This window comes from Pungitius pungitius, chromosome 1 (assembly GCF_949316345.1).
Source record: "Pungitius pungitius chromosome 1, fPunPun2.1, whole genome shotgun sequence".
NCBI lineage: Eukaryota > Metazoa > Chordata > Actinopteri > Perciformes > Gasterosteidae > Pungitius > Pungitius pungitius.
In genome coordinates this window covers 22,855,877-22,879,061 of record NC_084900.1, presented here as the reverse complement: position 1 = coordinate 22,879,061, position 23,185 = coordinate 22,855,877, and the positions used below count along the sequence as shown (strand labels likewise).

At 43.9% G+C, this 23,185-nt stretch overlaps 1 protein-coding gene across 7 annotated transcripts; it reads right to left on the bottom strand.

Moving 5' to 3' along the window:
- Window positions 1-697: 697 nt before the first annotated feature.
- On the bottom strand, window positions 698-23,164 carry kcnq2a (potassium voltage-gated channel, KQT-like subfamily, member 2a). Of its 7 annotated transcripts, XM_037480988.2 has the most exons (18): window positions 22,643-23,161; window positions 15,942-16,032; window positions 15,722-15,848; window positions 15,267-15,442; window positions 14,355-14,480; window positions 14,088-14,198; window positions 13,090-13,185; window positions 12,904-12,998; window positions 12,339-12,398; window positions 11,779-11,808; window positions 11,079-11,132; window positions 10,125-10,330; window positions 9,519-9,566; window positions 9,209-9,226; window positions 8,337-8,442; window positions 7,376-7,507; window positions 5,826-5,919; window positions 698-5,736 (listed from the first exon to the last, which is right to left on the bottom strand). In XM_037480988.2, exons 1-18 carry the CDS (start codon window positions 22,939-22,941, stop codon window positions 4,897-4,899), a joined length of 2,709 nt encoding a protein of 902 aa, XP_037336885.2. In that variant the 5' UTR covers window positions 22,942-23,161; the 3' UTR covers window positions 698-4,896. The 7 variants fall into 7 exon arrangements, 6 of the variants coding, with proteins under 6 accessions (XP_037336885.2, XP_037336886.2, XP_037336887.2 ...); XM_037480989.2 differs by lacking the exon at window positions 9,519-9,566; XM_037480990.2 differs by lacking the exon at window positions 11,079-11,132 and having other exon boundaries at window positions 22,643-23,160.
- Between the last annotated feature and the right edge of the window lie 21 nt (window positions 23,165-23,185).

The window sequence follows — 23,185 nt, the reverse complement described above, 5'->3', positions numbered from 1 at the left end:
ATCTAAAGCTAATTAGTCAAGTCAGGACATCTACATTGATAAGAGTCATATTACATCCCATATCCAACCTAAAATCTAATAAACAATGACTACACTTGCTTCAGGCAAACACCTTCAGGGAATTAAGATCAATCCCATTCTGTAATTGTCTTTTGATTAATGATATGCTCGACACGCTCAATTAGGTACAGTCTAAGATACAGGAACCAATATATGGATTCCAGACTTTTTTCTCCTTTTTTTACAATGGTGTTGACCCAGAACTGAAAATGTGTCATATTTCGAAACAACTGACCCACGTATCATATAATATTTAAGTTACAGCTCCACACATGACGAGAGTAGTAGTTAGAAATCCCTTCTGGTGACCATTTGCTGCTGTAAAGCAGTAAAGCAACACAGAACACAAAAGAGGAGGACATTTATTTTTTGAATTTCTGGCACATTAATTCTGTGTCATTATTTTCTTGTGAAAGGCCAGAATGGAAAGTGTGCGTCGCTGCACAGGCTGAGTTCTGCGTTCCTGTCGGTGCCCTCGGTGGTGAACCCTATGGTCCATTACCAAAATGCTGTGTCTGTCTGCTTTCGGCCTCTCGCTCGATAGGTCCCCCGTAAGAACCGGGTCTCTAATGGGTTCATTGATTGTTGGGTCTTGTCATTCATCAGCAGATGGCCAATTTCCCAACTCTATCTCATGATACATTGTTTAAAGTTAAATTTCTCATCTTTGAATCAATGCTACGTGCAAGGCTCCAAGGATTCGCCTTATTGTTGTAGTTGTGCAACACTCCAAATGACAACCCAGAGGAATTTAAATTGGTTGTGATTCGTTTTGGCTCAAAAATCTGAGCCTGTCCACCGTGGTTATATGAGGATATAATAAAATAATCCCTCCCGAATAGATGTAAAAATCTTTCCCCTGCTGTGTTTTTTTTACCTCTAAACTTTGCTTTGGCTGATCAAGACATCTGGAATTCCCCACGTTTGAATGAGAGTAAATACGAGTAAATACTTTTATGATTGAATCAATTCCAATTTGTATCACCCTTTCAAGCTAAAACGCACACACCCTTAACAAATTGGCAGACCCGGGGCTGAGTGTGTGGTGTGGAATGGCTCCTTTGCCGTTTCACTGGCATTAGCCAATTGTTGTTAAATAGCTTGTTAAATAAAATCTCTCAGGCAAAAGCAATGAATAAATCAACCGTTTTTATTCGCTGACGTATAGCGTTGCAGTGGTGTCATCTTGTCTATGGCCAAATTTATGTACAAATACCGTACGGTGTGAACATGCACTAAAACAATGTCGGACCCCGTAGGTTTCTCTGGCAGTCTTCCAAACCTGTTCAGCAACAACATTTATAGCCCTGTGCCATCATTCTGAGGCTGGTTGTCAAGGTTGAGCACTGGAAGTTGTTTCGGGGAGAGCCTAGTCTGATTAGGAGTGACATCACACATCCCACTTTGGATGGAGATGATCTCATTTCAACACATATGACCCCTGGTTCTTAGTGGACCTAATCCATGAAAACCCAGAGGTCAGACCAGGAAGCAGAGTTGCAGTCTTACACACTTGACTATGCTGCCATCAGAGCAGTGACTCACCCAACACATAATAAACACTGAAGAGACTCCTTCTGCCCCACAGAACCCTCTCTTGTCGAACCATTGGCAAATAACTTTTGAATTTCTACTGCCTTGAATTCGCAACTTGAAGCAAACTGGGCGGAAACTTTTTATTATCAAGTCTCTTAAGCTTCTCCTGTTTATTCCGAATGCTGGAGCACCTGAATTAAAAGGAACTAATAAAAGGGATCATATAACTCCTGTGTTAGCTTCTCTGCACTGAATCAAGAATATCATTAAGGTTCTTATCCTCACCTACGAGGTACTAGCTGGTGAGGCACCGTCTTATCTTAAGGAGCTTATAATACCATACTTCCCGACTACAGCTGCGCTCCATAAATGCTGGATCACTTGTTCCTGGAGTCTTAATAGTTGGATGGGAGCCAGAGCCTTCAGTTATCAAGCTCCTCTTTTGAGGAACCAGCTTCCACTTTAAGTCCACAGGACAAACACAGTCAGCTCATTTAAGATAAAGCTTTAGACTTTGCTCTTTGATAACACTCATAGTTAGGGCTGGCTCGGGTCAGCCTGGACCAGCCCTTAGATAAGCTGCTGTAGGCCTAGACTGCCCAGAGGCTACCTAGGACACACTGAGCTCTTCTGTCCTCTTCTCTCCCTCCTTCTGTAAGAATTCACATCTCACTAATTCAGCATCTCCCCTGGAGTTCTTGTGCTTTCTCGCCTCACAGGTTTCCATGGATCTATCTGGACCCCGTTCCTGCCTCCTGCCATGGCCTTGCTGACACCTGCTGCTGCTGCTGCTGCTGCTATCATCATTATTATTATTAATGGCATAGCTATGCATAACTATCATGATCCAACATTACCCGCTTTGTTTCTTTCATGAAATCTTTGTGCCTCCCCACAGGTTTCTGCAGATGGTGGTTACATCTGAGAGTCATAACTGTTATATGCATTGAACGTATTGTACATATTTCACGTTGTTCATTCTTTACACATGACATCCTTTACATTCCATCACACCGGGAGAGGGATCCCTCCTCAGCCGTTCTCCCTAAGGTTCCTTCCTATTTTCTCAATGTCTATTTTTGAGGGAGTTTGGGGATACGAGGGACAGGGGACGTTGCATGTGTACAGACGTTAAAGCCCCCTGAGGCAAACTTAATAAAATGGATTGAATTGACTTGAATTTGATATAACTCATTATGCATTTAGTCGATCTAACGTTTTGGAGTGGGCCCTTTCAAAAATAAAATAAATGTTTTTTTAAAACTTGATGGCCAAGATCATGAATGACCTGCAGAGACCTGACCTCAAAACCATCAAAAGCCTTTGGGATGAAGTCCAAGCAAGGCCGCATTGCCCATCTGACAAGTGTCTGACCTCACTAACAGTCCAGTGGCTGAATGGGAACAAATCCCTGCTGTCAGGTTACAGCATATTGTGTGTAAGCTATTCCATTTTCCTTTTTTTCTGATACATCAGCCTTTATAAAGCGAGATAGATGAAGGGTGTTATTCATGATTAATTAATCCTTCATTAATGCTTTGTAGATAAATTGCACTGTACATGTTTTATGTCATTAATAAGTCCAGCATTTGGATTGGAGGGTATCTATCTCTTTCATTCATCCCTCCATATCTCAGTCCACCCACCTGTCTATCTATCCATCCTCAACTTTTCTATGTTTTACTGTGACAGCAACCCTCTCAGCTGAAGCTCTTGGTTGCCATCTACTGACACATTGCCACAGTTACACCACGTCATAGCGGGACATGCCCCTGCATTGATAGAGACCAAAGAGATGGTTTTCAGTGATGTACAAAGTTTTATTATTTAAGAAGATGTCAATGTTGTTGCATGGTGATGTTGAATTGAAAGCTACTGTGGCTGCTAAAACCCTATGGGTCCTTCCTTTGGGTTGTAGAAAACATACCAGCAGATGTTTTTCTTCTTTTCTGGAAAAAGAAACAAAAATGGCTTGTGTAGCTTGTGTGAAACAATGTTTACTAAATCATATTTTCAGTTAAAATAAAAAAGAATGTGGAGGAATGTCCTATTTGCTACGACTTGGGTTAGTATTAAGGTAACAATAACTGTTCATGCTTCAGATGTCCCAATCCCATGCTTTTAGCATTATTAGTGAATAAAACAGTATCAGTATCAACAACTGCTCTTAAGCCAAAGGCTCCTGTAATAACACTTAAAAATGCAAATTCATTAACTTACAAAACAATGAATATTGGTGTGAAAAATTAAGGCCATGTTGATGTTGGTTCTCAATTGCCTTCCTTGCTTTTTATTGCGTTCGCCCCATTTAGTGCAGGACTGACACAGCAGCAGTGTCAGACTGACATGTGCATCACAGGCTCAATACCTTTACATATGAGTAAGTGTCCAATATTATTTAAACACTCCAACTGCATGATGTAGAATAACAAAAAAAAAGATATGCTGTTAATGTCCAGCACCTGATTAAACATGTCCTTTTTTTCATATGTGACATTAAACATCTGCCTTTGCATTTGATGTGGATATATGTTTCTGGACCTATTTTTCCAAAGACAAACATTGGATCAGCAAGCTTGGGCTGCATTTATTTTGATCGGAACTTAAAGCCTTAGCAAAAAGGGAACGTATGTTAGATTGAAACCTGTCATGCACACATGTTCTTGTCTTGTTCACCTTTCTGTTTGTACAGATAAGTCTGGTTTTGTAGCTAGCTTAACACAGCTCCAACTATTTAACATAACATGCAGCAGCTTCACTGGTTTATCAAATGGGAAGAACCTTCAATGCTTCGAAGGGAGCTCACCTGCAGTACTTGGTGAACACAAGGCTCAATTAATGATGCTGAAAAGCAAGCATATTTCTTTTTTTTCTCTGCAAGAATCTAATTGATTATCATAGCTAAAGTTTGGGCATTGAAACACCTCAAATCATTCATAGGTATATAAGATATATCAAGACACTCTGCTAACGATGTGGTGAGACTGAAAGGTTCCTGTAGTCTTAAATCATATTCACCCATCTGGACTTTTTGTACCTTTCATTATCAATGAATAAATAAGAAAGAAATGGCCAGTATTTGGGGATTAACCAAGATCTTGGTAGATTCAATGCAACTGTAATTAAGTGTTTGGATCAGAAACAAAAACAAAAAAAACGAAGGACGCGTCTTTAGTTTACATTTCGTTACCCTCCTCAGTAATGAACTTCTAATCATTACCATTTACTTATCCTAAAATAGACTGTAATGGCATCCACAGCAGCATCAGTCATTTGGCTCCTGATATGTCTTCTCGTGGCCTACTTCATGCCGGGCCATGCCGTGTCTCCACATGACACCTCTCCAGTGAAGGACAACGGGGAGGGAGCGTAGAGGTCAGAGTCTGTGTCTGACTCCCCCTCTGCAATGAAGGGTCTGACCCTGGCGCAGAGTGCCGGTCCAGCTGCGGCATCAGTCCCTCCTCCGGCTCCTGAGCCCACGAAGAACGAAGGCCCAAAGAAGTCCTCCTTGGCCTGCGAGATGCTGAAACCACTGAAAGAGCGCTCCAGCTCCTCGTGGTCAACGGAAGGGATGGACAGGGACGTGTCGCTCTCCAAAGCAACGGCGTCCCGCTGCCGCCTCCTGTGGCGCCTCCTGCTCCGGGAGCCGCCCTCCCTGCCGTTGCCGCGGGAGGGCCGGTCGTAGACCGGAGCAGGCGGAGGCGGAAGGCGGAACGGGTTGGGCGAGTGATCGGCACTGCCGGCGACCGGTGAAGGGGTGTTGGCCACGCTGCTGTTCCAGGCGGGCTGGCTGAGGGGGTGCTGCAGCTGGTGCTGCCAGGACGTAGAGGGGCGGCTGTGGCTGCCAGAGGGGGTGCCCACCAAACTGGACACGCAGCGACCCAGCAGAGGATCTTTCTTTTCCGAAGACCCATCAGAGCACGGAACGGCTGGTACAGAGCACGTCTGCAACTCCTTCTCCTCCTCCTTCACGGCCTCCTCGGCCTCCTTCTCCCGCTTGCTCTCCTCCGGGCTGTCGTAAGGCGGGGCCGGGTACGGCTCCTTGGAGTGGAAAAAGGCCTCGGTTTCCGAACGAGGGATGCCCATGCGCTGCACATACACGTGGACCAGGAAATCCAGTTTCCTGTCCATGCAGACCACCTTTATGGAGAGCGAAAGACATACGCGACGTGGAAAAGGTGTAAAGCAAAACCCGCACAGCGATACACGCGTTGAGGAAACATCCATACCTGCTTTTCCACTTTACCCAGACGTCCCATCATGCTCTGGTCATCTGAAGCGTCTCCCTCGGGTTTAGGCCCTTTACCAACTATCTGGTCCACTCTAGCATTTAGAGAATGATCAGATATTATATATAACCCATGTTCTGCCACATGGGTTTCATCTTAAGAAGTTCATGATGCCAAAATGAAGTTACGACCGTGACATGAGAATTAGCTAAAGAAAGCGCTGATGGTGACGATACTCATCAAGCCACGAGTGTGTTTGGGATGAATGAATGAATGAATGAATGGCGGCCTAGGTTTCTTCACACAGTGTGGATACCCAGTTGATAGTGTGAGGGCATGCACCATGAGGTCAGGCGGTCTTTAATGAGACAAAGAGCAACGAGAGGGGCAACATTTTGTCTTGGGTGACTGCACCACTTGGCATGCTGTTGTTGCGCTTCATGCTTCATTTCCATTGCCTCCTCGAGGGGGAGCTCTCCTTCTGTCTCTCCAGTGTGAGAGCAAGCATCTAGCACTGTCAAACCCCTGTTGAGTGGGGCCACGCGACTCGGCTCATTGACGACGTTCAGTGAGAAAAGTTGCGGGAGGCCTTTTCTCTGCCTTTTTTATGATAGCACCTGATTTAAAATGTTATAAGTGCTAGAGTGGCTGCACAACATCTAAATGTTGCATTTATTTATCCATCTCTTGTCTCCATTCTAGTTGATACACGTTTTTATCTTCATCCCAGCGTGTGTCACTAAGTGAGGCAGTTGTTGTGGCTTCAACTCAAAAGGGGTTCTGTCGATCAAAACAATAAGGTAGCACGTAACTGCCGCGATATTTGGGCTGTGGTGTAAAGAGCATAATGCTGGTGAAAGGGTCATTCCAGCCGTCTATTAACCTAACCTAGGGCCTTCAGTGGACTTCTTTTGGCGAGGTGTTGATGGGGCCGGGGGGCCCACAATCATATCTATCCTGGCAAGGCACACAGAGACGATATGAGCGCAATGCAAAGTGAAGCAACGTTGGGAATCACATCAGCTATGGAGAACACACGAGACATACGGTGACTTGCTTCGTTAGATGAGGAGCGCATGTATTTCACTGTTGGAATATATTCATTCTACAGGTTAAACCTTTCGAGGGATCAAAATGTGAGGAGCCAACTCGCCGGAGGTAAAACAACATGATCAGACTAAGACAGGATCTAAAATGATTTGGTGACAAAGCTGAAGGAGTGAATCGTATTTGAATAAAGAAATGTTACAGACGCAACACTGAGATCTGAATACAACACATGTCGGCGGACAAAATGGAACAGGCGAATCGATGACTTATGTGTCACGACATGTTTGTATCCAGCAAAAACACCAACATTGATTTGCTGAATCCCACATTTGCTCTTATACGGAGCTCCTATTGAACCAAACAAATGACCTAAAAAGGCGTCCTCGGCATCCACCCAGGCATTTAGGGTCAAAGTGAAAGTTGCTCACTTTTAGACGACCTGGAAATGAGCGCGGGTCAGATTTAAACTGCTAAGGGCTGTACAGAAAAGGTTCACTTGCCTGGACTGCAGGTTCTTAATGCGGGACAGCATGTCCAGGTGACCTGCAGAGTACTGCTCGATCACATCCATCACATCGTAAGGCCGCAAGCTCTCTTTGAACCTCCGCTTCGACACCAGGAACTTCATGACACTGAGAGAGGACACATCCTTTAAGGCGTGAGCTGGCCTTTTGTTTTAAAAACATTAGTTAATAACAATGGCCCATAACCAGCATAAAGCAATTCAGATTTCATTCTTTTTTTTATTTATAAATGTCTTGAAAAAGTCGATGTGAAAATCTGTTATATCTGTTATGATTCATTACAACTTGGAAATTACTTCAATAGTTGGAAAAATCTCAACCTAAGGCCAAAAGCTTTTTCCTTCAGACACGCCTCGTGGTCCTTCATATTTTCTCAGGTGGTTATAAACCCCCCAACTGAGCCAACTCCACCTACTAACAATGTTAGATATGTTTGTGTGTTGATGAAAAAACAAATAAGTGGACCTTGAGTTAAGAACATTTTGTCAAACTACTCGGTCAAAGGTCAAGAATGAACTGTCTCTTGATGTCATCATTTTGGCCTTATTTTTGGTTAAAATAACATCAAAATTATTTGTGAGATCTGAGCTTCAAGGTCAAAGTTAAATTTAAAAAAAGTCCTGTTTTGGTCACAACAAACCATTTTGGCAGTATTTTACCAACTACTTTCATTTTGGTTTCATTTAGTTTACCTGACCTGCGTTTTAGTTATTGAAGCTTTATTATTGTCTGACTTATTACCCTCTCACACTTATTTTTAGTGATGTAACGTGTTCCCTGAGCTACAAAAGAAAGCAAAGTCATCCTTAAACATCATCACATCTAATAAAGTCTGCACCATCGATGGTTAGTCATGAACAAAAAACCTAATTGCCAAAGTAGAAGCAGAATCATTCAAATTCACTCATTCAAATTTGGTAATGAAGCGAATCCTTACCAGATCGCTCTTATTGTCACCCTCAGGCCTGGTGGTAATTCTTGAGAGAGAAACTCACAGTGGCAGCTCTTATCATCGCCAATTTCCTCCCCAGGGAGGCTGGCCTCTACAGAGCAAAGACAGGAGCACTCTTAAAGCATTATTCATCTCCACAGCAGAAGCAAAGCCGGGGCTGTTGCTTTAAGCTTTAAGGAGGTGCAAGATTCCATTAGCGAGTTGGTTTCGATCCAGTTAGCCACATAGTTGGTGTGGTGAGCAGGCTTTGCGTGACAACGGAGAACAAAAAAGAACTTGATGCAGAATTGAAGGATAAAGCTTCACTGAATCCTTTAAGGACAAGTACTCTCTTCCCACCACCAAGTACAGTCTGGATTAGTGTTGTAATCCATAGATTTAGAAACATATTGCATATAGGCAAAGGAGTCAAGGCCTAATCGCTGTCTAACAGAAATTGGAAGAGGTTCTGGGAAAGTGAGAGCTCTCTTCATGCAACATAAATTGGTGCTTTTGGGCATTTTGTCTCCGGGAGAATTTTGTGATTATCTTGTTGGCACCACTTGAACTGAACCCACAATCAGCACGCCCTGATTCTAATGCAGATCAATACTGTAATCTTCTTGACTGAGCCTCCTTTCATTACAGTAACACATGCTTGTTCTTAGCTAATGCCATGCTTCAGTATTCAGTCATCGTTGGAGCAGGAAAACTCGTTGGAAGGAAATACAAACAAAAAAGGGTTCATGTCAAGTGAAATAAATCCCAGCAGATTTCAACATGCAGGCTTCTCAGACCAGTGTAGCTGACTTTTCTTTTGAGTACCCCCCCTCCCTCCTTTTAAACCCAAGCAACACAGTAGTATCCCAATGTCTTACTTATTAAACCTTCAATTGCTGCAAAGAGGGAGAGAGAGAGAGAGAGAGGAGAGACATGGGGAAAGAGCTGTTATGGGGTTTTGCAAGATGACAATGGCAGACAAATCGATTCCAAACATGAAACAGGTGGAGGACACTGAATGATTTCTGATTCATGTTTGAAAAACTGCTCTCTCTTCTATTATATTTGCACGCACCAAACAGCATTTTCTTGTCAATTTCATGTGACTTATGTGTTGAAATTTACAGCTCGGCATCACTGAGTACCTCACAGTCTAAAGTGAAGACATGTCACGTTGACTTGTCTGACCTGGAGAACTCTTCAGTCCAAAGCCTTCGTCCTGCATTTCAATCAGCACTTTAACATGCCATGAAGCGTAAGAAGAAAACAACAAAACAATAGAAATTGGTTCAAATATTTTGACAAAAAGGCAAAAAAACGGCGACATCTGTTTGGATGAAGATGTGGGCGTGCAAGTCCAATACCAACATTAGGATGTTAGAGACCTCTGTCTCTTTGGGACAATGCGGAAACGCTGGCTTTAGCCGGTCTTCCTCGTATGATTGAATGCATGCGGGAGAGATCACAGAATATAACAACAGCGCAATGAGATATAACGGCTTAATTGTAAACCAATTAAGTGCCATCAACTCCTCCTCCTAAAAACAGAGATCTATCCATTGCTTTCAGGAGGAAGGCGAATAATCATTTTCCCCCAGAAAATGCAAAGCTATTTCTTTAAACAGATGCAAACTGTTTAAAGGGTGTTGTGAAGGTTTAAATGACTTTCCACCTCAACGTGTATGCAACTATACAGCAAGTAGAGCACTTGTTCTACTGCAAACGATTGGCGTGTGCTACTCCTGAAACAGCGGTAGTTGAAGCAGTTGAAGCAGCAGGAGTAAGCTCCCTCACCCTCAGAGTTTTGCCTCGAAGTGCTACCTCGGGCCCTGAAGGAGTGCTTCGGCCCTCGGCTCTTGTCGGCGAAGCTCCAGCTCTTGTCCACTTTGCCGGGACTCGCCTCGGCCCCGTCCTCCACCCCGGGAGACTGGGATTTCCCCTTGGCCATGGGAGCCTTGGAGGGACTTGGGAACACCTTGTCCTTCAGGCTGGCCTTCCGGCTTGAAGAGGCAAATGTAACCATGTCAGATTTATTTTAACAGCATCTATCTTTACTATCTTGAACTCAATGCCATCATCCTACTGCTATAATCTTGGGAATTTGACAAATTCATCACTGACGTGACGGTAAATCTTACCTCAGCAGAAACGCAAAAAGGTGCAATGTCCTACAGCAGAAGGAGCCATGGCCACATACCAACATAGTGGAGCATTCGGCGGGTCACGCAAGCAGCAGGGAGCTACGAGCAAGCATGCGCGGGAAGCAGAGTGACAGCGCACGCCTCAAAAAAGGGAGAGAATGTATGCAAAAAAGTGAACACAAATCGTGCAAAATAATCCGCCATCGTACTGTGCGCTCGGCCTGATGCACGGGAATCGGTCAAAGGAAACGCATTCGGCAATATGCACATTGCCTCCTGAACAGAAGAGATGATTAGGCACAAACAAAACCGCAAGCAAATCAACAGCATAAAGTCGTTACTAAGCAGAAACCATAAATCAACTGTGACTATAAACATGGATGTACATCTATGCACCATTAAAGCTGTGTGTCCATTAGCTCTCTCATGATCACTGACAGAAACACACTGTATCAAGTCCTATCAAAATGTATTTTCTTTTCTAAGTGACATATGTTAAGAACCCTCCTGATACAGTGAATCCTCAACCTTTCCTTGTGATTAATTCAAGAGCGAGAGGAACGGAGGTGGGAGAGGAAGGACACAGACTTGCATTGCAAAACTATACCTAAAAGTTCTCGGACAGCACCCGCAAAGTCTGTCTTTGTGTGCATTTTCATTACTGGAGTGGCGGGCAGTAGAGGAGACACAAAAAGATAGTAGCAGTGGATACAGTCACACAAACAGCAGTGTGTGCCATACTGTGATGCATCGAACACTTTAATTCATTTGCAACCAGTCACATATCATAAATGATGTGCCTTCAAATGCCCACTGGCATGTACAAATATGCAAATGAATCCAAAGTCATGATTAAGTGTTACCACATTGTCAATAATTTCACTTGGTTCTTTGTCTCGAAAACAATGTGCTCACAAAATCAAGCATCGAACGTTAAAGAACAGCTTGAGTGGAAGCCGACTTGAGTGAGCGGGAGTGAGGCCAATGTCAGCTGATCTTTGAGCACCATGTGAGCCAATGCAGCATGACCGTTCTTGAAGGAGTTGCCTTCACACACACACACACACACACACACACACACACACACACACACACACACACAGCTGCATCCTCAACTGACACGCAGGACTTACCCTAACCCTCAATGCACAAAGATGCGCACACACACACACACACACACACACACACAGATATAGTGTGCACACACTCCCCCAAGAAGAGTCCGTCAGCAGCAGCTAAGAGCAGACTTGAAGAGAAGCCAACGGGGGCAGGTGAAGAGAGAAGAGAGATACGAGGCGTTCACAGACCTGGGAGAGGTTTCCGTTTGGGACTCCTTCCTGTGAGGAGAGAGGACACCAGCTGTGACACGGTGCACGTGGCTCACGTGTTGTTATGGTCGTGCTGTCAAGATGCTCAATGCTACGTCAAAAAATTGCTATAATCCAAAAATATTTATGTTAATGTGAATAATAACTTTTTTGAATAACGTTTCAGGGCATCAGAAACAAGGTTTTAGATATTTAGTTCTTCACAAAATCTTCAATTTAGTAAATTATCCACCATGTACACCATTGTCGCTTGGACTTATTGTCCAAGTAAAAAAGAATATCAACACAAATCCTAATCATTTACAGGCCTGTATATAATTTTGTGCAGCAAAAGAAAGTTGTTCATGAGCCTTGAAATTTGTGCTCCTGCAAATTTGGAGAAACTTTCTACATCTTTGATGATTATTCTATTAATGTCTATTCTACACAGGGAATAGTGCTTCACCAATAATGCTGAGAAATCCCCTTACCAGCATCTCAAATGCATCATCATGAGATCATCAACATCATCATCAGTTTTGTCTCTGTCATGTGTATACCTGAATGTCTTGCCCTTTAGATTCCTCAGCAGGTCCAGCTGATTCAGAGGTGGAATAAGTCTGGGATAAAAACACAAGAGCATTTATGTCAAGTCACTTTCTCTGAGTCAGTGTTGGAAGTTTAAAACTCACCGCCGGGCCCTCGAAAGCATTTAATTTGGCAGTCACCTATTCTGCTGATCATTACCTTTTAACCCCAAATTCTTACTGGAATGAAACTGGACGTGCAGCCATTTCCCCCCCCCCCCACTAGCACTGCTGCCTATTTGCTGATTCAAAAAGTCAGACTGATGAATGATTCGATGATTTCACAAAGTAGCCGGTGCAAGCTTGTCTTTTGAAGAGCATTGTCCCTGCAATACATCAGCCTCCTCCCCCTGTAAAATGGCTCGGACCTGAGAGCAGGAAGTGAAAAGCCACAACAGCTTGTGATTGTGCACAACGGGCTGCAGCGTCTGATCCTATGTGGGTATGTGTGTTTGTCACTCAGCGGCCCAGTGTGACATGAGAAAACACATATTCAAATAGGTAACTGATGCACTATTCAGACAGTCCGATCACATACCTGTACATTGGGACAGCTACAGTCTGCTCGTAGAAATCCCAGGTGTACAGTAGATCTGTGCGGGACAGGTTGGTAGCATAAAACCTCCACGTAGCCTGGATGAAGAAGTAATAGCATTTTTTTTTTCCTCTTTGTCAGCGGCACAAATTTGGTGATTGGGTTTAAACAAAACAAAAATCAGTATACCTGTATGAGGCCTGCTGCAGGATTACGCCTCTTCTCAAAATGTTTCTGCCTATGTTGCTCTTGGACTTTGAGGGCAAAGCCAGAGCCCAGGATGCCCTGTGCAGATTCAGTGCGGCACATAAAGGGATCAGTTTGCCTTATTGACGACTGCCGGACAGAAGTCGGAGTGGCAAATGCTTCGTCATCTTACAGAAGAAGAACCCTCCAAGAGCAGAGCAGTGAGCAAATCCAACAAAAAGCTCTATGCAATATCACAGATATTCACATGTCTCCACAGCTTTGGGGTGATAGAAATGGGAGAGCAAATGTTGTGTGAAAAGGTCATTAACAGAGCGCTGCTGCAGCAATCCAATTTGTTTTTTTATGCGTGAAGCACTGATCAGGTCTACGGTGGTCACTAGAAGCGAACAGCTGGGTCTGATATCTTCAAAGGAAAAGGGGAAAATGAGCTGTGTTTTTTTGGGATTCAGAGAAAGCTTTCAGCTCATTTCTACAGTCAAAGCACCACAAAGGAGAAATGGAATACATCACACTGTAGTTCACTTAGTGCTTCCTTTTTTCCGATGACTATCGAATCATAAAAAGACATTAAAGTTATTAGGTGGCTTTGATGCACATTATCATGTTAAGTGGTCTTTCTGTTTCAGTGCTACAGGTTCACTGAGACAGTTCTATGTATCTGCTTTGATTGTTGATGCATATTTATAAGGCTACTGGTCAGAAAAGTAGACCCTTCACAGGTTAAACCAATATCCCACCCAAACAATTATATACATATATTTATACATACTCTACACTACTACACATATTCATTCTGCTGGGTCTTTCCTGCAGAAAGGTAATAGAATTAACGTGTTTGCTGCAGTGCAGTAAGACCACAGCAGTGCAAGTGCTTTTCACCATAATTGAAAAAGATGAATGGACAAAAAGATGCACGATCAGCATTTTAAGCTGACAAGACTGTGTTCAAGGTACCTCTAACAATCCCTCCTACTTACAGCGGGGAGAGCAAAGAAGGCCACCCCAATCATGCTGAATGTTGCTGCCAGCAGGCGTCCATTCCAGGTCTTCGGAACCTTATCCCCATAACCAATGGTGGTGAGAGTGATCTAATGAAAATAAAGTTACCCCCTCATTCAAATGGTGTGGTACAGGTTTGTATGTTTTTAAAAATAAGTTGACATAACGTGAGTAATATAACATCACAGTTTTTTCTTTAACTTTAATGTGGATGCTGTAGTCTCTTGTATCAATTCCGGTCTTACCAGACCCCACCAAAGAGCATCAGCATAGGTCTCAAACTCGTCATTTGACTCCTTTTCCACTGAGTAAACCAGGAATGAAGCCAGGATGAGACAAAGAAAGCCAATGTACCACGCGGTGATGAGCTCCTACAGGGGAAATCAATACAGTGAGCATCAGGGAATGCAAAGTAATAAAGTGTCATCTACAATGCCTTGAAACACAGGGATATGAGCCTTGTAGATTGGTTTTGAAAAGAAAAAGGCCTTGAGGACATAATACTGGACATGATTGTGTGAGTCACATGCCCTCTGTGGCAAAGCAAGTTCTACTTCATGCACCTCTTTATTTCCCTCAACGCATGCTGCAAACCTGACCTCTCTCCCTGCGCCCACCTCCCCACAGTTGCACATTTTCCACAGCTTATTAGTTCAAAGCTCATTAGCTCAAAAATATGGCAGCATGACAGAGTAACTTGGAAGAGACGTTGGAAAAAAGTCTTTGCACACCAGCCCATTCTTCTGTTATTACCGTGTGGCTACTGGGGCTGGTGGGGACATGCCCCCTCCCTTTCAAGGTCCTTTATTCTCCTAAAAAGATGCTGGAAGTGAACATTAATCAAAGAGAAGACTGTAAAGGATAGTACTCTCTGTAGTAAAGATTGTAGTTGCAACATTATTCAACAAATCAGGTATTTTTGTCCTGCTACTAGTGTTTTGTAAAGTACAATATGTTATGTAAACCACGATAATACAATTTAGATTTTACTTTTTGATGCTATTTTATGCATGTGAATTTATTTTGCTAATCAGCTACTGCATGAATTTAAACACCATGACTGGCTACCAATACCAACTTTTTGATCCAAAAACTTTAGAGCAAAACGTCAGCTCCACCTGAACACCTTCAGAGAAATAACAGGTGAGTCATGTCACCTTGCTGTGGGCGTACACCACAGATCCCAGCAGCTTCCAGGTGCCTCCGCGGCGATCCATGCGCAGCATGCGCAGGATCTGCAGGAATCTCAGACTCCTGATGGCCGAGGTGGCAAAGACATTTCCCTGAGATCCAGCTGCCAGCACAGACACTGAGGCGATCAGCACCATGATGTCTGGAGGGGGTAAGAGAGCAAACACAATCATAGAGCTCCACATTCTCTGGGGAGCAGGCGAACACACACACACACACGATGGATGGAATCGGACAGAATTAACTTTAAAGTGGGACAATTCAACTGAGCCTCTTCTCATCTTGTCTTTAGCATAACTTCAATGCAACGCTGGAAATCTCAAGCAACCATGACACAGACAAAAAAAAACACACACACTGGTATGTTCTTTAGTGAGAGCAAGGCGAGAGAAATGACTCAAGCCCGTCCTGTTCTTCTCACCTATGACACAGAAAGGCTTTCTGGCAAATTTTAGCCTCCCTCCCCATCCTCTGTACCGACAGCAGCAGCCGGCGGCCCATATCCTCACAATGTACTCAACCCCAAACACCACGATGGTCACAATTTCCTGTGGGACAAGGCAACAATTGTGGAGTTAACTGTGAGATGTGAAAGTATAAGTGGAGTGTGTCGCATTTGCAGCAAATGAATTTTTACCTACCAGGATGTACAAGGCACTCTCTGAGCTATTTTTGAACTCTCGGATGGTGGCAAAGACTGAAAGTATGAGACAGGAGAAGACCAGGAGGAAGCTGGAAGAGATAGGAGAATAAAAAACGTTTTTATTAATTAGTCCCTGCTCCATTTGTCTGATCCTGTTTTAGATTCAGAACACTGGAGAAGCACATGGATAGAACAGCTCTAAGGTTGGCAGGATGTCCTTTAAGCCACATAATCATGTGCATTTGTGCAACACAACCAAACTAAAGCCCAAATATTCTAGGAATGGCACAACTATTTCTAATTATTCTTCTAACAGTCTCTTTCTGTAAAACAGTTTGTCTATCTGAATAAGCTATAGACCTTTGTCAAGAGCTTGGGGACTCTTTCTTTGGTTTTAAAAAGGGGAAAAAACTTGAATAAAAGCAAAACATATCTGCACTGCTAGATGCCATTAAAGCTGAACAAACTGTATTCTTACGTTAGACTTTATATGCAGCAGTGCTGATGGCAAGTGGTATTATACTGTGAAGACAGATTACCAACTGCTGTCCAATCTGTGAAGCCTAAAAGGGATTGTAGACTGAATGAATGCTTGGAGCCGCAGAGCCTCCATTAGTGCAAGAAGCCAAACTGCAGAAACAGCTGCCGCTCAGTTAGCCTTAGTAATATAAAGAAATGAGTACATGTTCATTTTGAACGCATTGAACACAACTAATGTGATTGTCATTGGGTGCAGGAAATCACCTGAGTGAAGAGCTTAGAGTAACATCAGCTGAGCACCACTTCTTATCCTTAACAGGATGAGTGCATCCACCAGCTGTGTGAGTCAGGAGCTCCTTACTGGAGCGATGCAAACGTATCGACCTCCGACCAAGTCGTAAGTGAGGTTCAGCATTTCCAAGGTACGGTGGGAGTTAACGTCAGAGGTCGTTCAAATGTTTGGACTTGAGCAATAGACCAAACACCTCACAAAAAAACAGGTAGAAATATACAAAATACACAGATCTAAAACATGTGATTCTTTCTGGAGATAGAAAAGTGATAACTGATAGTTCTGAGACTGATGCGATATGGAAGAAATCTAATCTATATCCATGGCTCTAATGGATGAAACATAACATATGATGTGTGGAGGGAGAGGCAGGCCTTCGGCCTCTGGGACTTTCTTCTGAAAAGATTGGAAGGATTAGAGGGCAGAGCTAATGGAAAGTGCCTGTGTGGTGAAACCCAATGCAGGAGGTTAAAAGATGTTTTTAACATTAAAACAATCATAGTACTGATACCATCATCACGTTTTTTCCTGAGCACAAGATGAGGTGTTGCCCATTAAAGCTCACACTACACTACAGTGATGTCATTTAGCCCGTCTACAGTGTTGGACAAGCGTGATCAGTGGAGATAATCAGCTTCATTTAAAGCCAAAGTTGAATCCAAACGCATAAACAAAATGAAATGGTTGCTTATGTTCAGAATGATAATTTTGTGGAGTAGCTGCTTTGTAGAGAGGCAACTTAATGACTTTCAGAGCAAGTGCTGAGTTGAAAAGATTTGGGGCTGGGATTGAGGCAGAAACGGTTGACATTCACCTTTAGTTCCCTCACGTTTAGTCTCCACAAACTCCTGAAAAGAAGACAGTCAATTTAGTGGCTAAATGCTGGGCTAACCGCACTGGATTTTACTGTCTGCTGACCAGTTGGTATTCAGCTGCCTGCCTGCAGCTTGAATCAAAGCTGATGACTCCTGAGTGACCCCCCCCCAACAATGAGGTGAAATACGTGAAAGCACCGTGAAGCTGTGGACGAGTGCAGAGTTGGATGAGAAGACTCTTGTGCTTCTTCATTTCATCTATTGTTAATATATAAGACGTATTGATTTGTGCATTGGAACGAGCTGACAGCACCCTGACCCACGTCTGCGATGATCAAGTCCAAGGAGGAGTATTCTCTATGCCATAGATCCTAAGGGTTGACGAATGAATGTTTTGCTCAGACAATGAAGATTTCTCTGCTGTCATACTTGTATGTTTTCCCTTTTACCAGAACTTCGGCTCACCCCTTTTTCCCCCATTTCCTGCTGCCAGTTTCTGTTATCAAACCCTTGGCAGCTGCCGTTAGCCAATCAGAGTGAAGCGGCAGGGATGAATTGTATGTGTGACAAGTCCACAGAGAAGCTCGTTCCTCGTGATATTGCCATCATTCTTCATCAGTGGGACAACGAGCTGCCAAGTGAGCAGAGGCAGCTGCACCGGTTCTCTATATTTTAGGAATCAGGAAACATTTATTACCAAAATATGTCAGACATACAAGGAATTTGACTTGGCGGTTGGCCCATAACAGCCGACAGTTAGACAATAAAAATACAGGTTCAGTCTGGGCCATCCTCCTTTCCATCTACACTGTGTGTGTGTTTTTGGCATCTCATACACCACTGATGGCACATCAGTCAGCTTACTTGATAAAAGGGAGCTTCTCAAAGCTTTTGTGACATTCTGCCATAGTTCTGCAGCTTGTCTGATCAGTTTTAAATTGAATTAAACTGTTGAAAGGTGTCCCTGGTGCGATGGCATTTCAGTCATTATAGATTGTGTCAGATTAAGTGAATAACAATCTATTATTCAAAGCAAGGTCGTCTCTTTGTGACAGGTTGCTCTTGTACCCATAGTTGGCATTTCTCCTCCATATTACCAGGAAACATTAAGGTTCTAAATTCCATCCATCCGTTGATAGACTGCTTTTAACTCCTTCTGAAGGTGCAAATGACGTGTGTGTCTCCACATCTCCTCTTTAACAGCCCTTTAACTTGTTACATCGAAGTTGTCATTTCATCATCCAGAAACCAAGATTGTTTGGGGTTTTTTCACCATACAGGAAACACAAATCCACCAGTCTGCATGAGTGATATCACTCAGTTAGTCTGCTGCATAACAACAGTTGTTCTGTTTTATAATCAATTTAATCGAATTTAAGTATTCCGAAAGAAAAGCATATGTTTTTCATACCTTTAAAACATGTCATCACAAAAACGAGATGTTGGGGACAAAGAAGTCGAATTTGACAACATATGTGCAACTTTCCCAACCAGACCTCGGCACGCTCATCATTACCTCCTAATGAGGACACTTACTGATGAAGGAGAGGTCGGTCAAACAATAAGCTTTGAGTTTTTACCTCTCTGGATGCACAAAGCCATTCAGTTAGCAGACAGATGGGGAAAAAATGCAGAGCAAAAAGAGGACATTAATAATAATATAATATTAATAATACTTTTTATAGCGCTTTATTCAGTACCCAAAGACGCTTTTTACAGTTTAATCAATTCATCATCAGGATTGTTAATCCCCCCCAAACACACACAAGATAGAACACCAAGAGAACACAGAGCAGCAGGACAAAGGTGAGGTTTGCCTGCGATGTGGTAGGACCCCATCGGCTATAGGCACGGCGACGGATAAACGCATCTGCATATGAATATATATATATATGTATAAAGTGTGTGTGTATGTATGGATCATCCAACATGATGTTAATAAATACAACATTGTCCACAGGCACGGATATCCCCGCAGTCTCAAAATAAAATCCAGTAGGAGTGTGATTGATTGAGAGATGAAACCAGACCTTCAAAAAAGTGTCTTTGAGACCAGGATCAATCAAGTCTCATAACACAGCTGTTTAGCTCTATTTTTACGCAATCTAGACCATCTAGATTCTAGATGGTCACGTCACTCCCTAACAAAGAACTACTGAAGAGAAATTCACTTTCACTCATGTGGTTGACAAATAGCGACAGCCAGCAATACACACGCACACACACACACACACACACTTGTTGCCAGAGAAGTCCAGGCGCCATCACTGAGAACGTGATCCATCAAGATGAGGGGGGGCTGTTGTTGGAAGCAGAAAAACCTGCATTTCCTCCTGAGCTGCAGATGAAGAAACATTGATTTGCCCCCCTCAGCATGACGTTGCCTACCCAGACACACATCACGCTAAAATTAGACTGCGGAACGAGAGGAGAGAATATAAAGAAGGGGGGGGCCATTTCACCGAGCAAATGCAGTGCCAATAAAGCCCGACTTTGATGGGGGGGGGGGGGAGAAGAAAGCAAGAGGAGGAATCTTTTTCACACCTTTTCCCCCAACTTAAGACTCTATTGATAAAGTTCTATTGATAATTTCTAAAACCTGCAAAAAGCGCTTGGGGCAGCATAAATAGACTTTTAAAGGTGAAATGCTTATTTCCACATTTACCAGATATGGAGCAACATTAAGACGGTGTCCTTCTGATGATTGCAGGTTAGGTCATACTCAAGCACTGCGGCGCTGCATCTTCTACGTGATTGTTTGGTAAAGAGCCTTTCTGCATGTGGAATAGCAGCATTTACCAACATTAATGCTTCACACACACACACAAGCTACAGACAGCTGGCTAATTCCACCCTACACTCAATGATGGTGAGCTGCGGCAATATTTTACAGCCCCCACTGATGTCTACTGTGCCCATAGCAACAACCAACAACATTTCCATTTTAATTTGGTTAGGATTCATTAAACTGTTTGAAGAATCGTAACCAAATTAAAATCAAATTAAAATTTCAGAGGCTCAACCCTCAAAGGAAGAACAATTGATTCCTTTCCATAAGCCAACTACAGGACTGTGCGTTCAAACTCTTATCTTCATATTCCACCTTCCATCGGACACCTCTTCTCTGAAAAATAGACCAGCTGATCACGGCGGCGGCTTGCCAGCATCCCTCTGCTAACTGTCCTCGCCCTTTTTTTTTTTCTTTGCCAGTTTGTCTTCAGCTGGCCAGCTCAGCAGATTAGTTTACAACTGGAACGTGGCCTCATTCTGTCTCTCTGAATCACTTTAAGAAAGGTTGACAGAACGTTCAAATTGTTTTCACTGATTGATTTGTTTTCCTCTCTGCAGTTTTTACCGGTCAGGCCAGTCAATTTCCGTCGTGCTTCCTATAACGTTAATGAAGCTCCTATTAAAGATAAACAGAGGCCCATTCTCTGCATCAGTTTCCTTGCGTTATTGGAGGCCGAGGTTGTAGCTGGAGACAAGAACCCAACAAATTAAACGGCTTTTTTAGCAAGCTGTCAAATTATGCCTCCTCACAGAATTAGGTTGAACGGAGTCTAGTGACGTGATGCAATTATTCTGACACCGGGCTGTTAGATGGACCCGCTGCTATAAAGGTTTTGTCAGGTCCTTTAGCTTTAAAAATTCTAAATGTTGCAACAGAGTCACAGCAGGCTGCACAAGATTTTAATCCAGTGGAATCTCGGACGAGTGTGGGATGTTTTTTGTGGCAAAGATAAGCTAGAGAATGAATGAGGAGGGGAAGGATACAACTGAAGTTAGCACACAATAGTTTTATAAACCCGCTGGATGGGAGTAAAAAAAAAAAGGCCAAGGAGATTAAATGACGTGTGGCGGTTATGAATTATGTATAGGTCAGACCAACGGAGTAGGTGCACATCTTGCGAGCTGGATGGCAGAGTGAACTCTGCATGGAGGACAGCATTGTACGCTAACTCACAACCTGCTTTCCTTGAGATTCTGAGTGATGCAGCAAACATGCTACTGACCCCCTGTTCAAGGCGGTTTGTTTGGTGCAGTCTGGATTCAAACAATGTATCAACCAAGAAAACGCACCACTGCTCCCTTTACGAGATTCAGTTATGAAGTTAGCTCTACCTTTAAGGCCGACATTGGTAATTGAAAATCAAAACACTGTTGTTAAAGAAGGAGTTTTAGCTGACATGGTATTCAGTGAATATTTCAAAAGTTACCCCAGTGTGTGGGGTTTTACATTTAGTACAGTCTCACTTCTGGGCATTCAGCCGTCTGCAGCGTGGATGTGGTGCACACAGTGAATTCCTTAACGTCGTGGTGTTCCAGCCTCTCGTTAACATGCATGCGCTGAAGGATCCAGGCCCAGTGGCAAATAACAGTAAGACATTTTGTAGGCTAATAAACAGCATCTTCCACCTCAAAAGGGGGGGATAAAACTACAACATGTGTAGACTTACCTGCAGCTAATGTCTATTGTGACTCAGGACAAGGTTTGTCAATTGTGTTTGTGTGGGGAGGGTGGGAGGCCCCCCATCTAAATTATTTATGACGGCATCGCTGAAGCCAAAGGGATCAGGTTCTCACTCCAAGCTGCTCACGGACTGTTTTCTGGCTTTGGAATCCAGAAGCCCGCCCCTCCCCACAGCCCACACCCCCCTCCAGCCCCACGTACAGAGCCGGGCTGCACCGGTCATTAGTGGATGTAGTGACGAGTCGCGGAGCTGTCCACAGGCCGCGGTGCTGAACCCCCTCCCATGTGCTGCCGCACCGCACGGGACTCTAATCAACACAGTGTGTACACCACCGCCCCCATGCAGTTGCACGTCTCTATCAGACAACAGGACACAAGTTGCGCGACCTCGAGAGAGTTAAAGCAGTTGTGCAGGTGAAGGGAAGTGATCGGGCTGTAGCAACATGACAAATCTTAACCCTTTAATGCGCCATCTGAGCGTCATCGGCGCATAGCGAGGCACAAGACCCGCACAACTTCACAGCAGGACTTACCCGAACACCCCCGCCAAAAAAAACAAAACAAAAAACATGTAACATCACAGAGCAAAAGGCTACGGCGGCAGAATAAACATACTTGGTCGAAGCCCGGCCGCGACTTACACATAAGCGTGGTAGATGAACGCCCATCCCCGCGGTCTTTCCAGCGCATTGTACAAGAAATTCTGCAGTTTCCGATAGCTGGCGTTTTTCTTCGACGGCCTGGGTCTCCCGGCGGAGATGCTGGGCCTCGGTCTGCAGAGGATGCTGCTCCGCTTGGTGCTTTCCGAGCCCGCAATGAGCAGCGCCCCATCCCTGTTGGATTCGGGTGCGCCGGGGTCCAGTCCCACAAAGCCCACGCGGTGCTTCTTCTCCTCGGCTTGAGTTGGGTAAACCCCGCCGTTCAGAGACTTCTTCACCATCCTAAAGTCAAGACGACTCTAGCGAGGACGATGCGTGTCGTTGCCGGCGCGGGGATGCATCACCGGGGCTGGTGTGTGTGTGTGTGTGTGTGTGTGTGTGTGTGCGCGTGCGTGTGTGTGCGCGCGCTGTCCCCTTCTGGAAAACCAATTGCGATAACCACGCGAAACTGCCCTCCTTCCGCTTTCACAGTCTTCCCCTTCCACAGCGCGCAGCACACGTGCACAGAAGGTTCCACTCCAAAGT

Bases quoted from the DNA above. Each gene is read 5' to 3' on its own strand.
- kcnq2a (XM_037480988.2), bottom strand. From the start codon at position 22,941: ATGGTGAAGAAGTCTCTGAACGGCGGGGTTTACCCAACTCAAGCCGAG. The intron at 12,999-13,089 runs GTATACTGATTT...TTCTTCATCCAG, and splicing joins CTGCAGCAGGCCTCATACAG to GCTACGTGGAGGTTTTATGC. The intron at 11,133-11,778 runs GTCTGTGAACGC...CCGCCACTCCAG, and splicing joins CAAACGGAAACCTCTCCCAG to TAATGAAAATGCACACAAAG.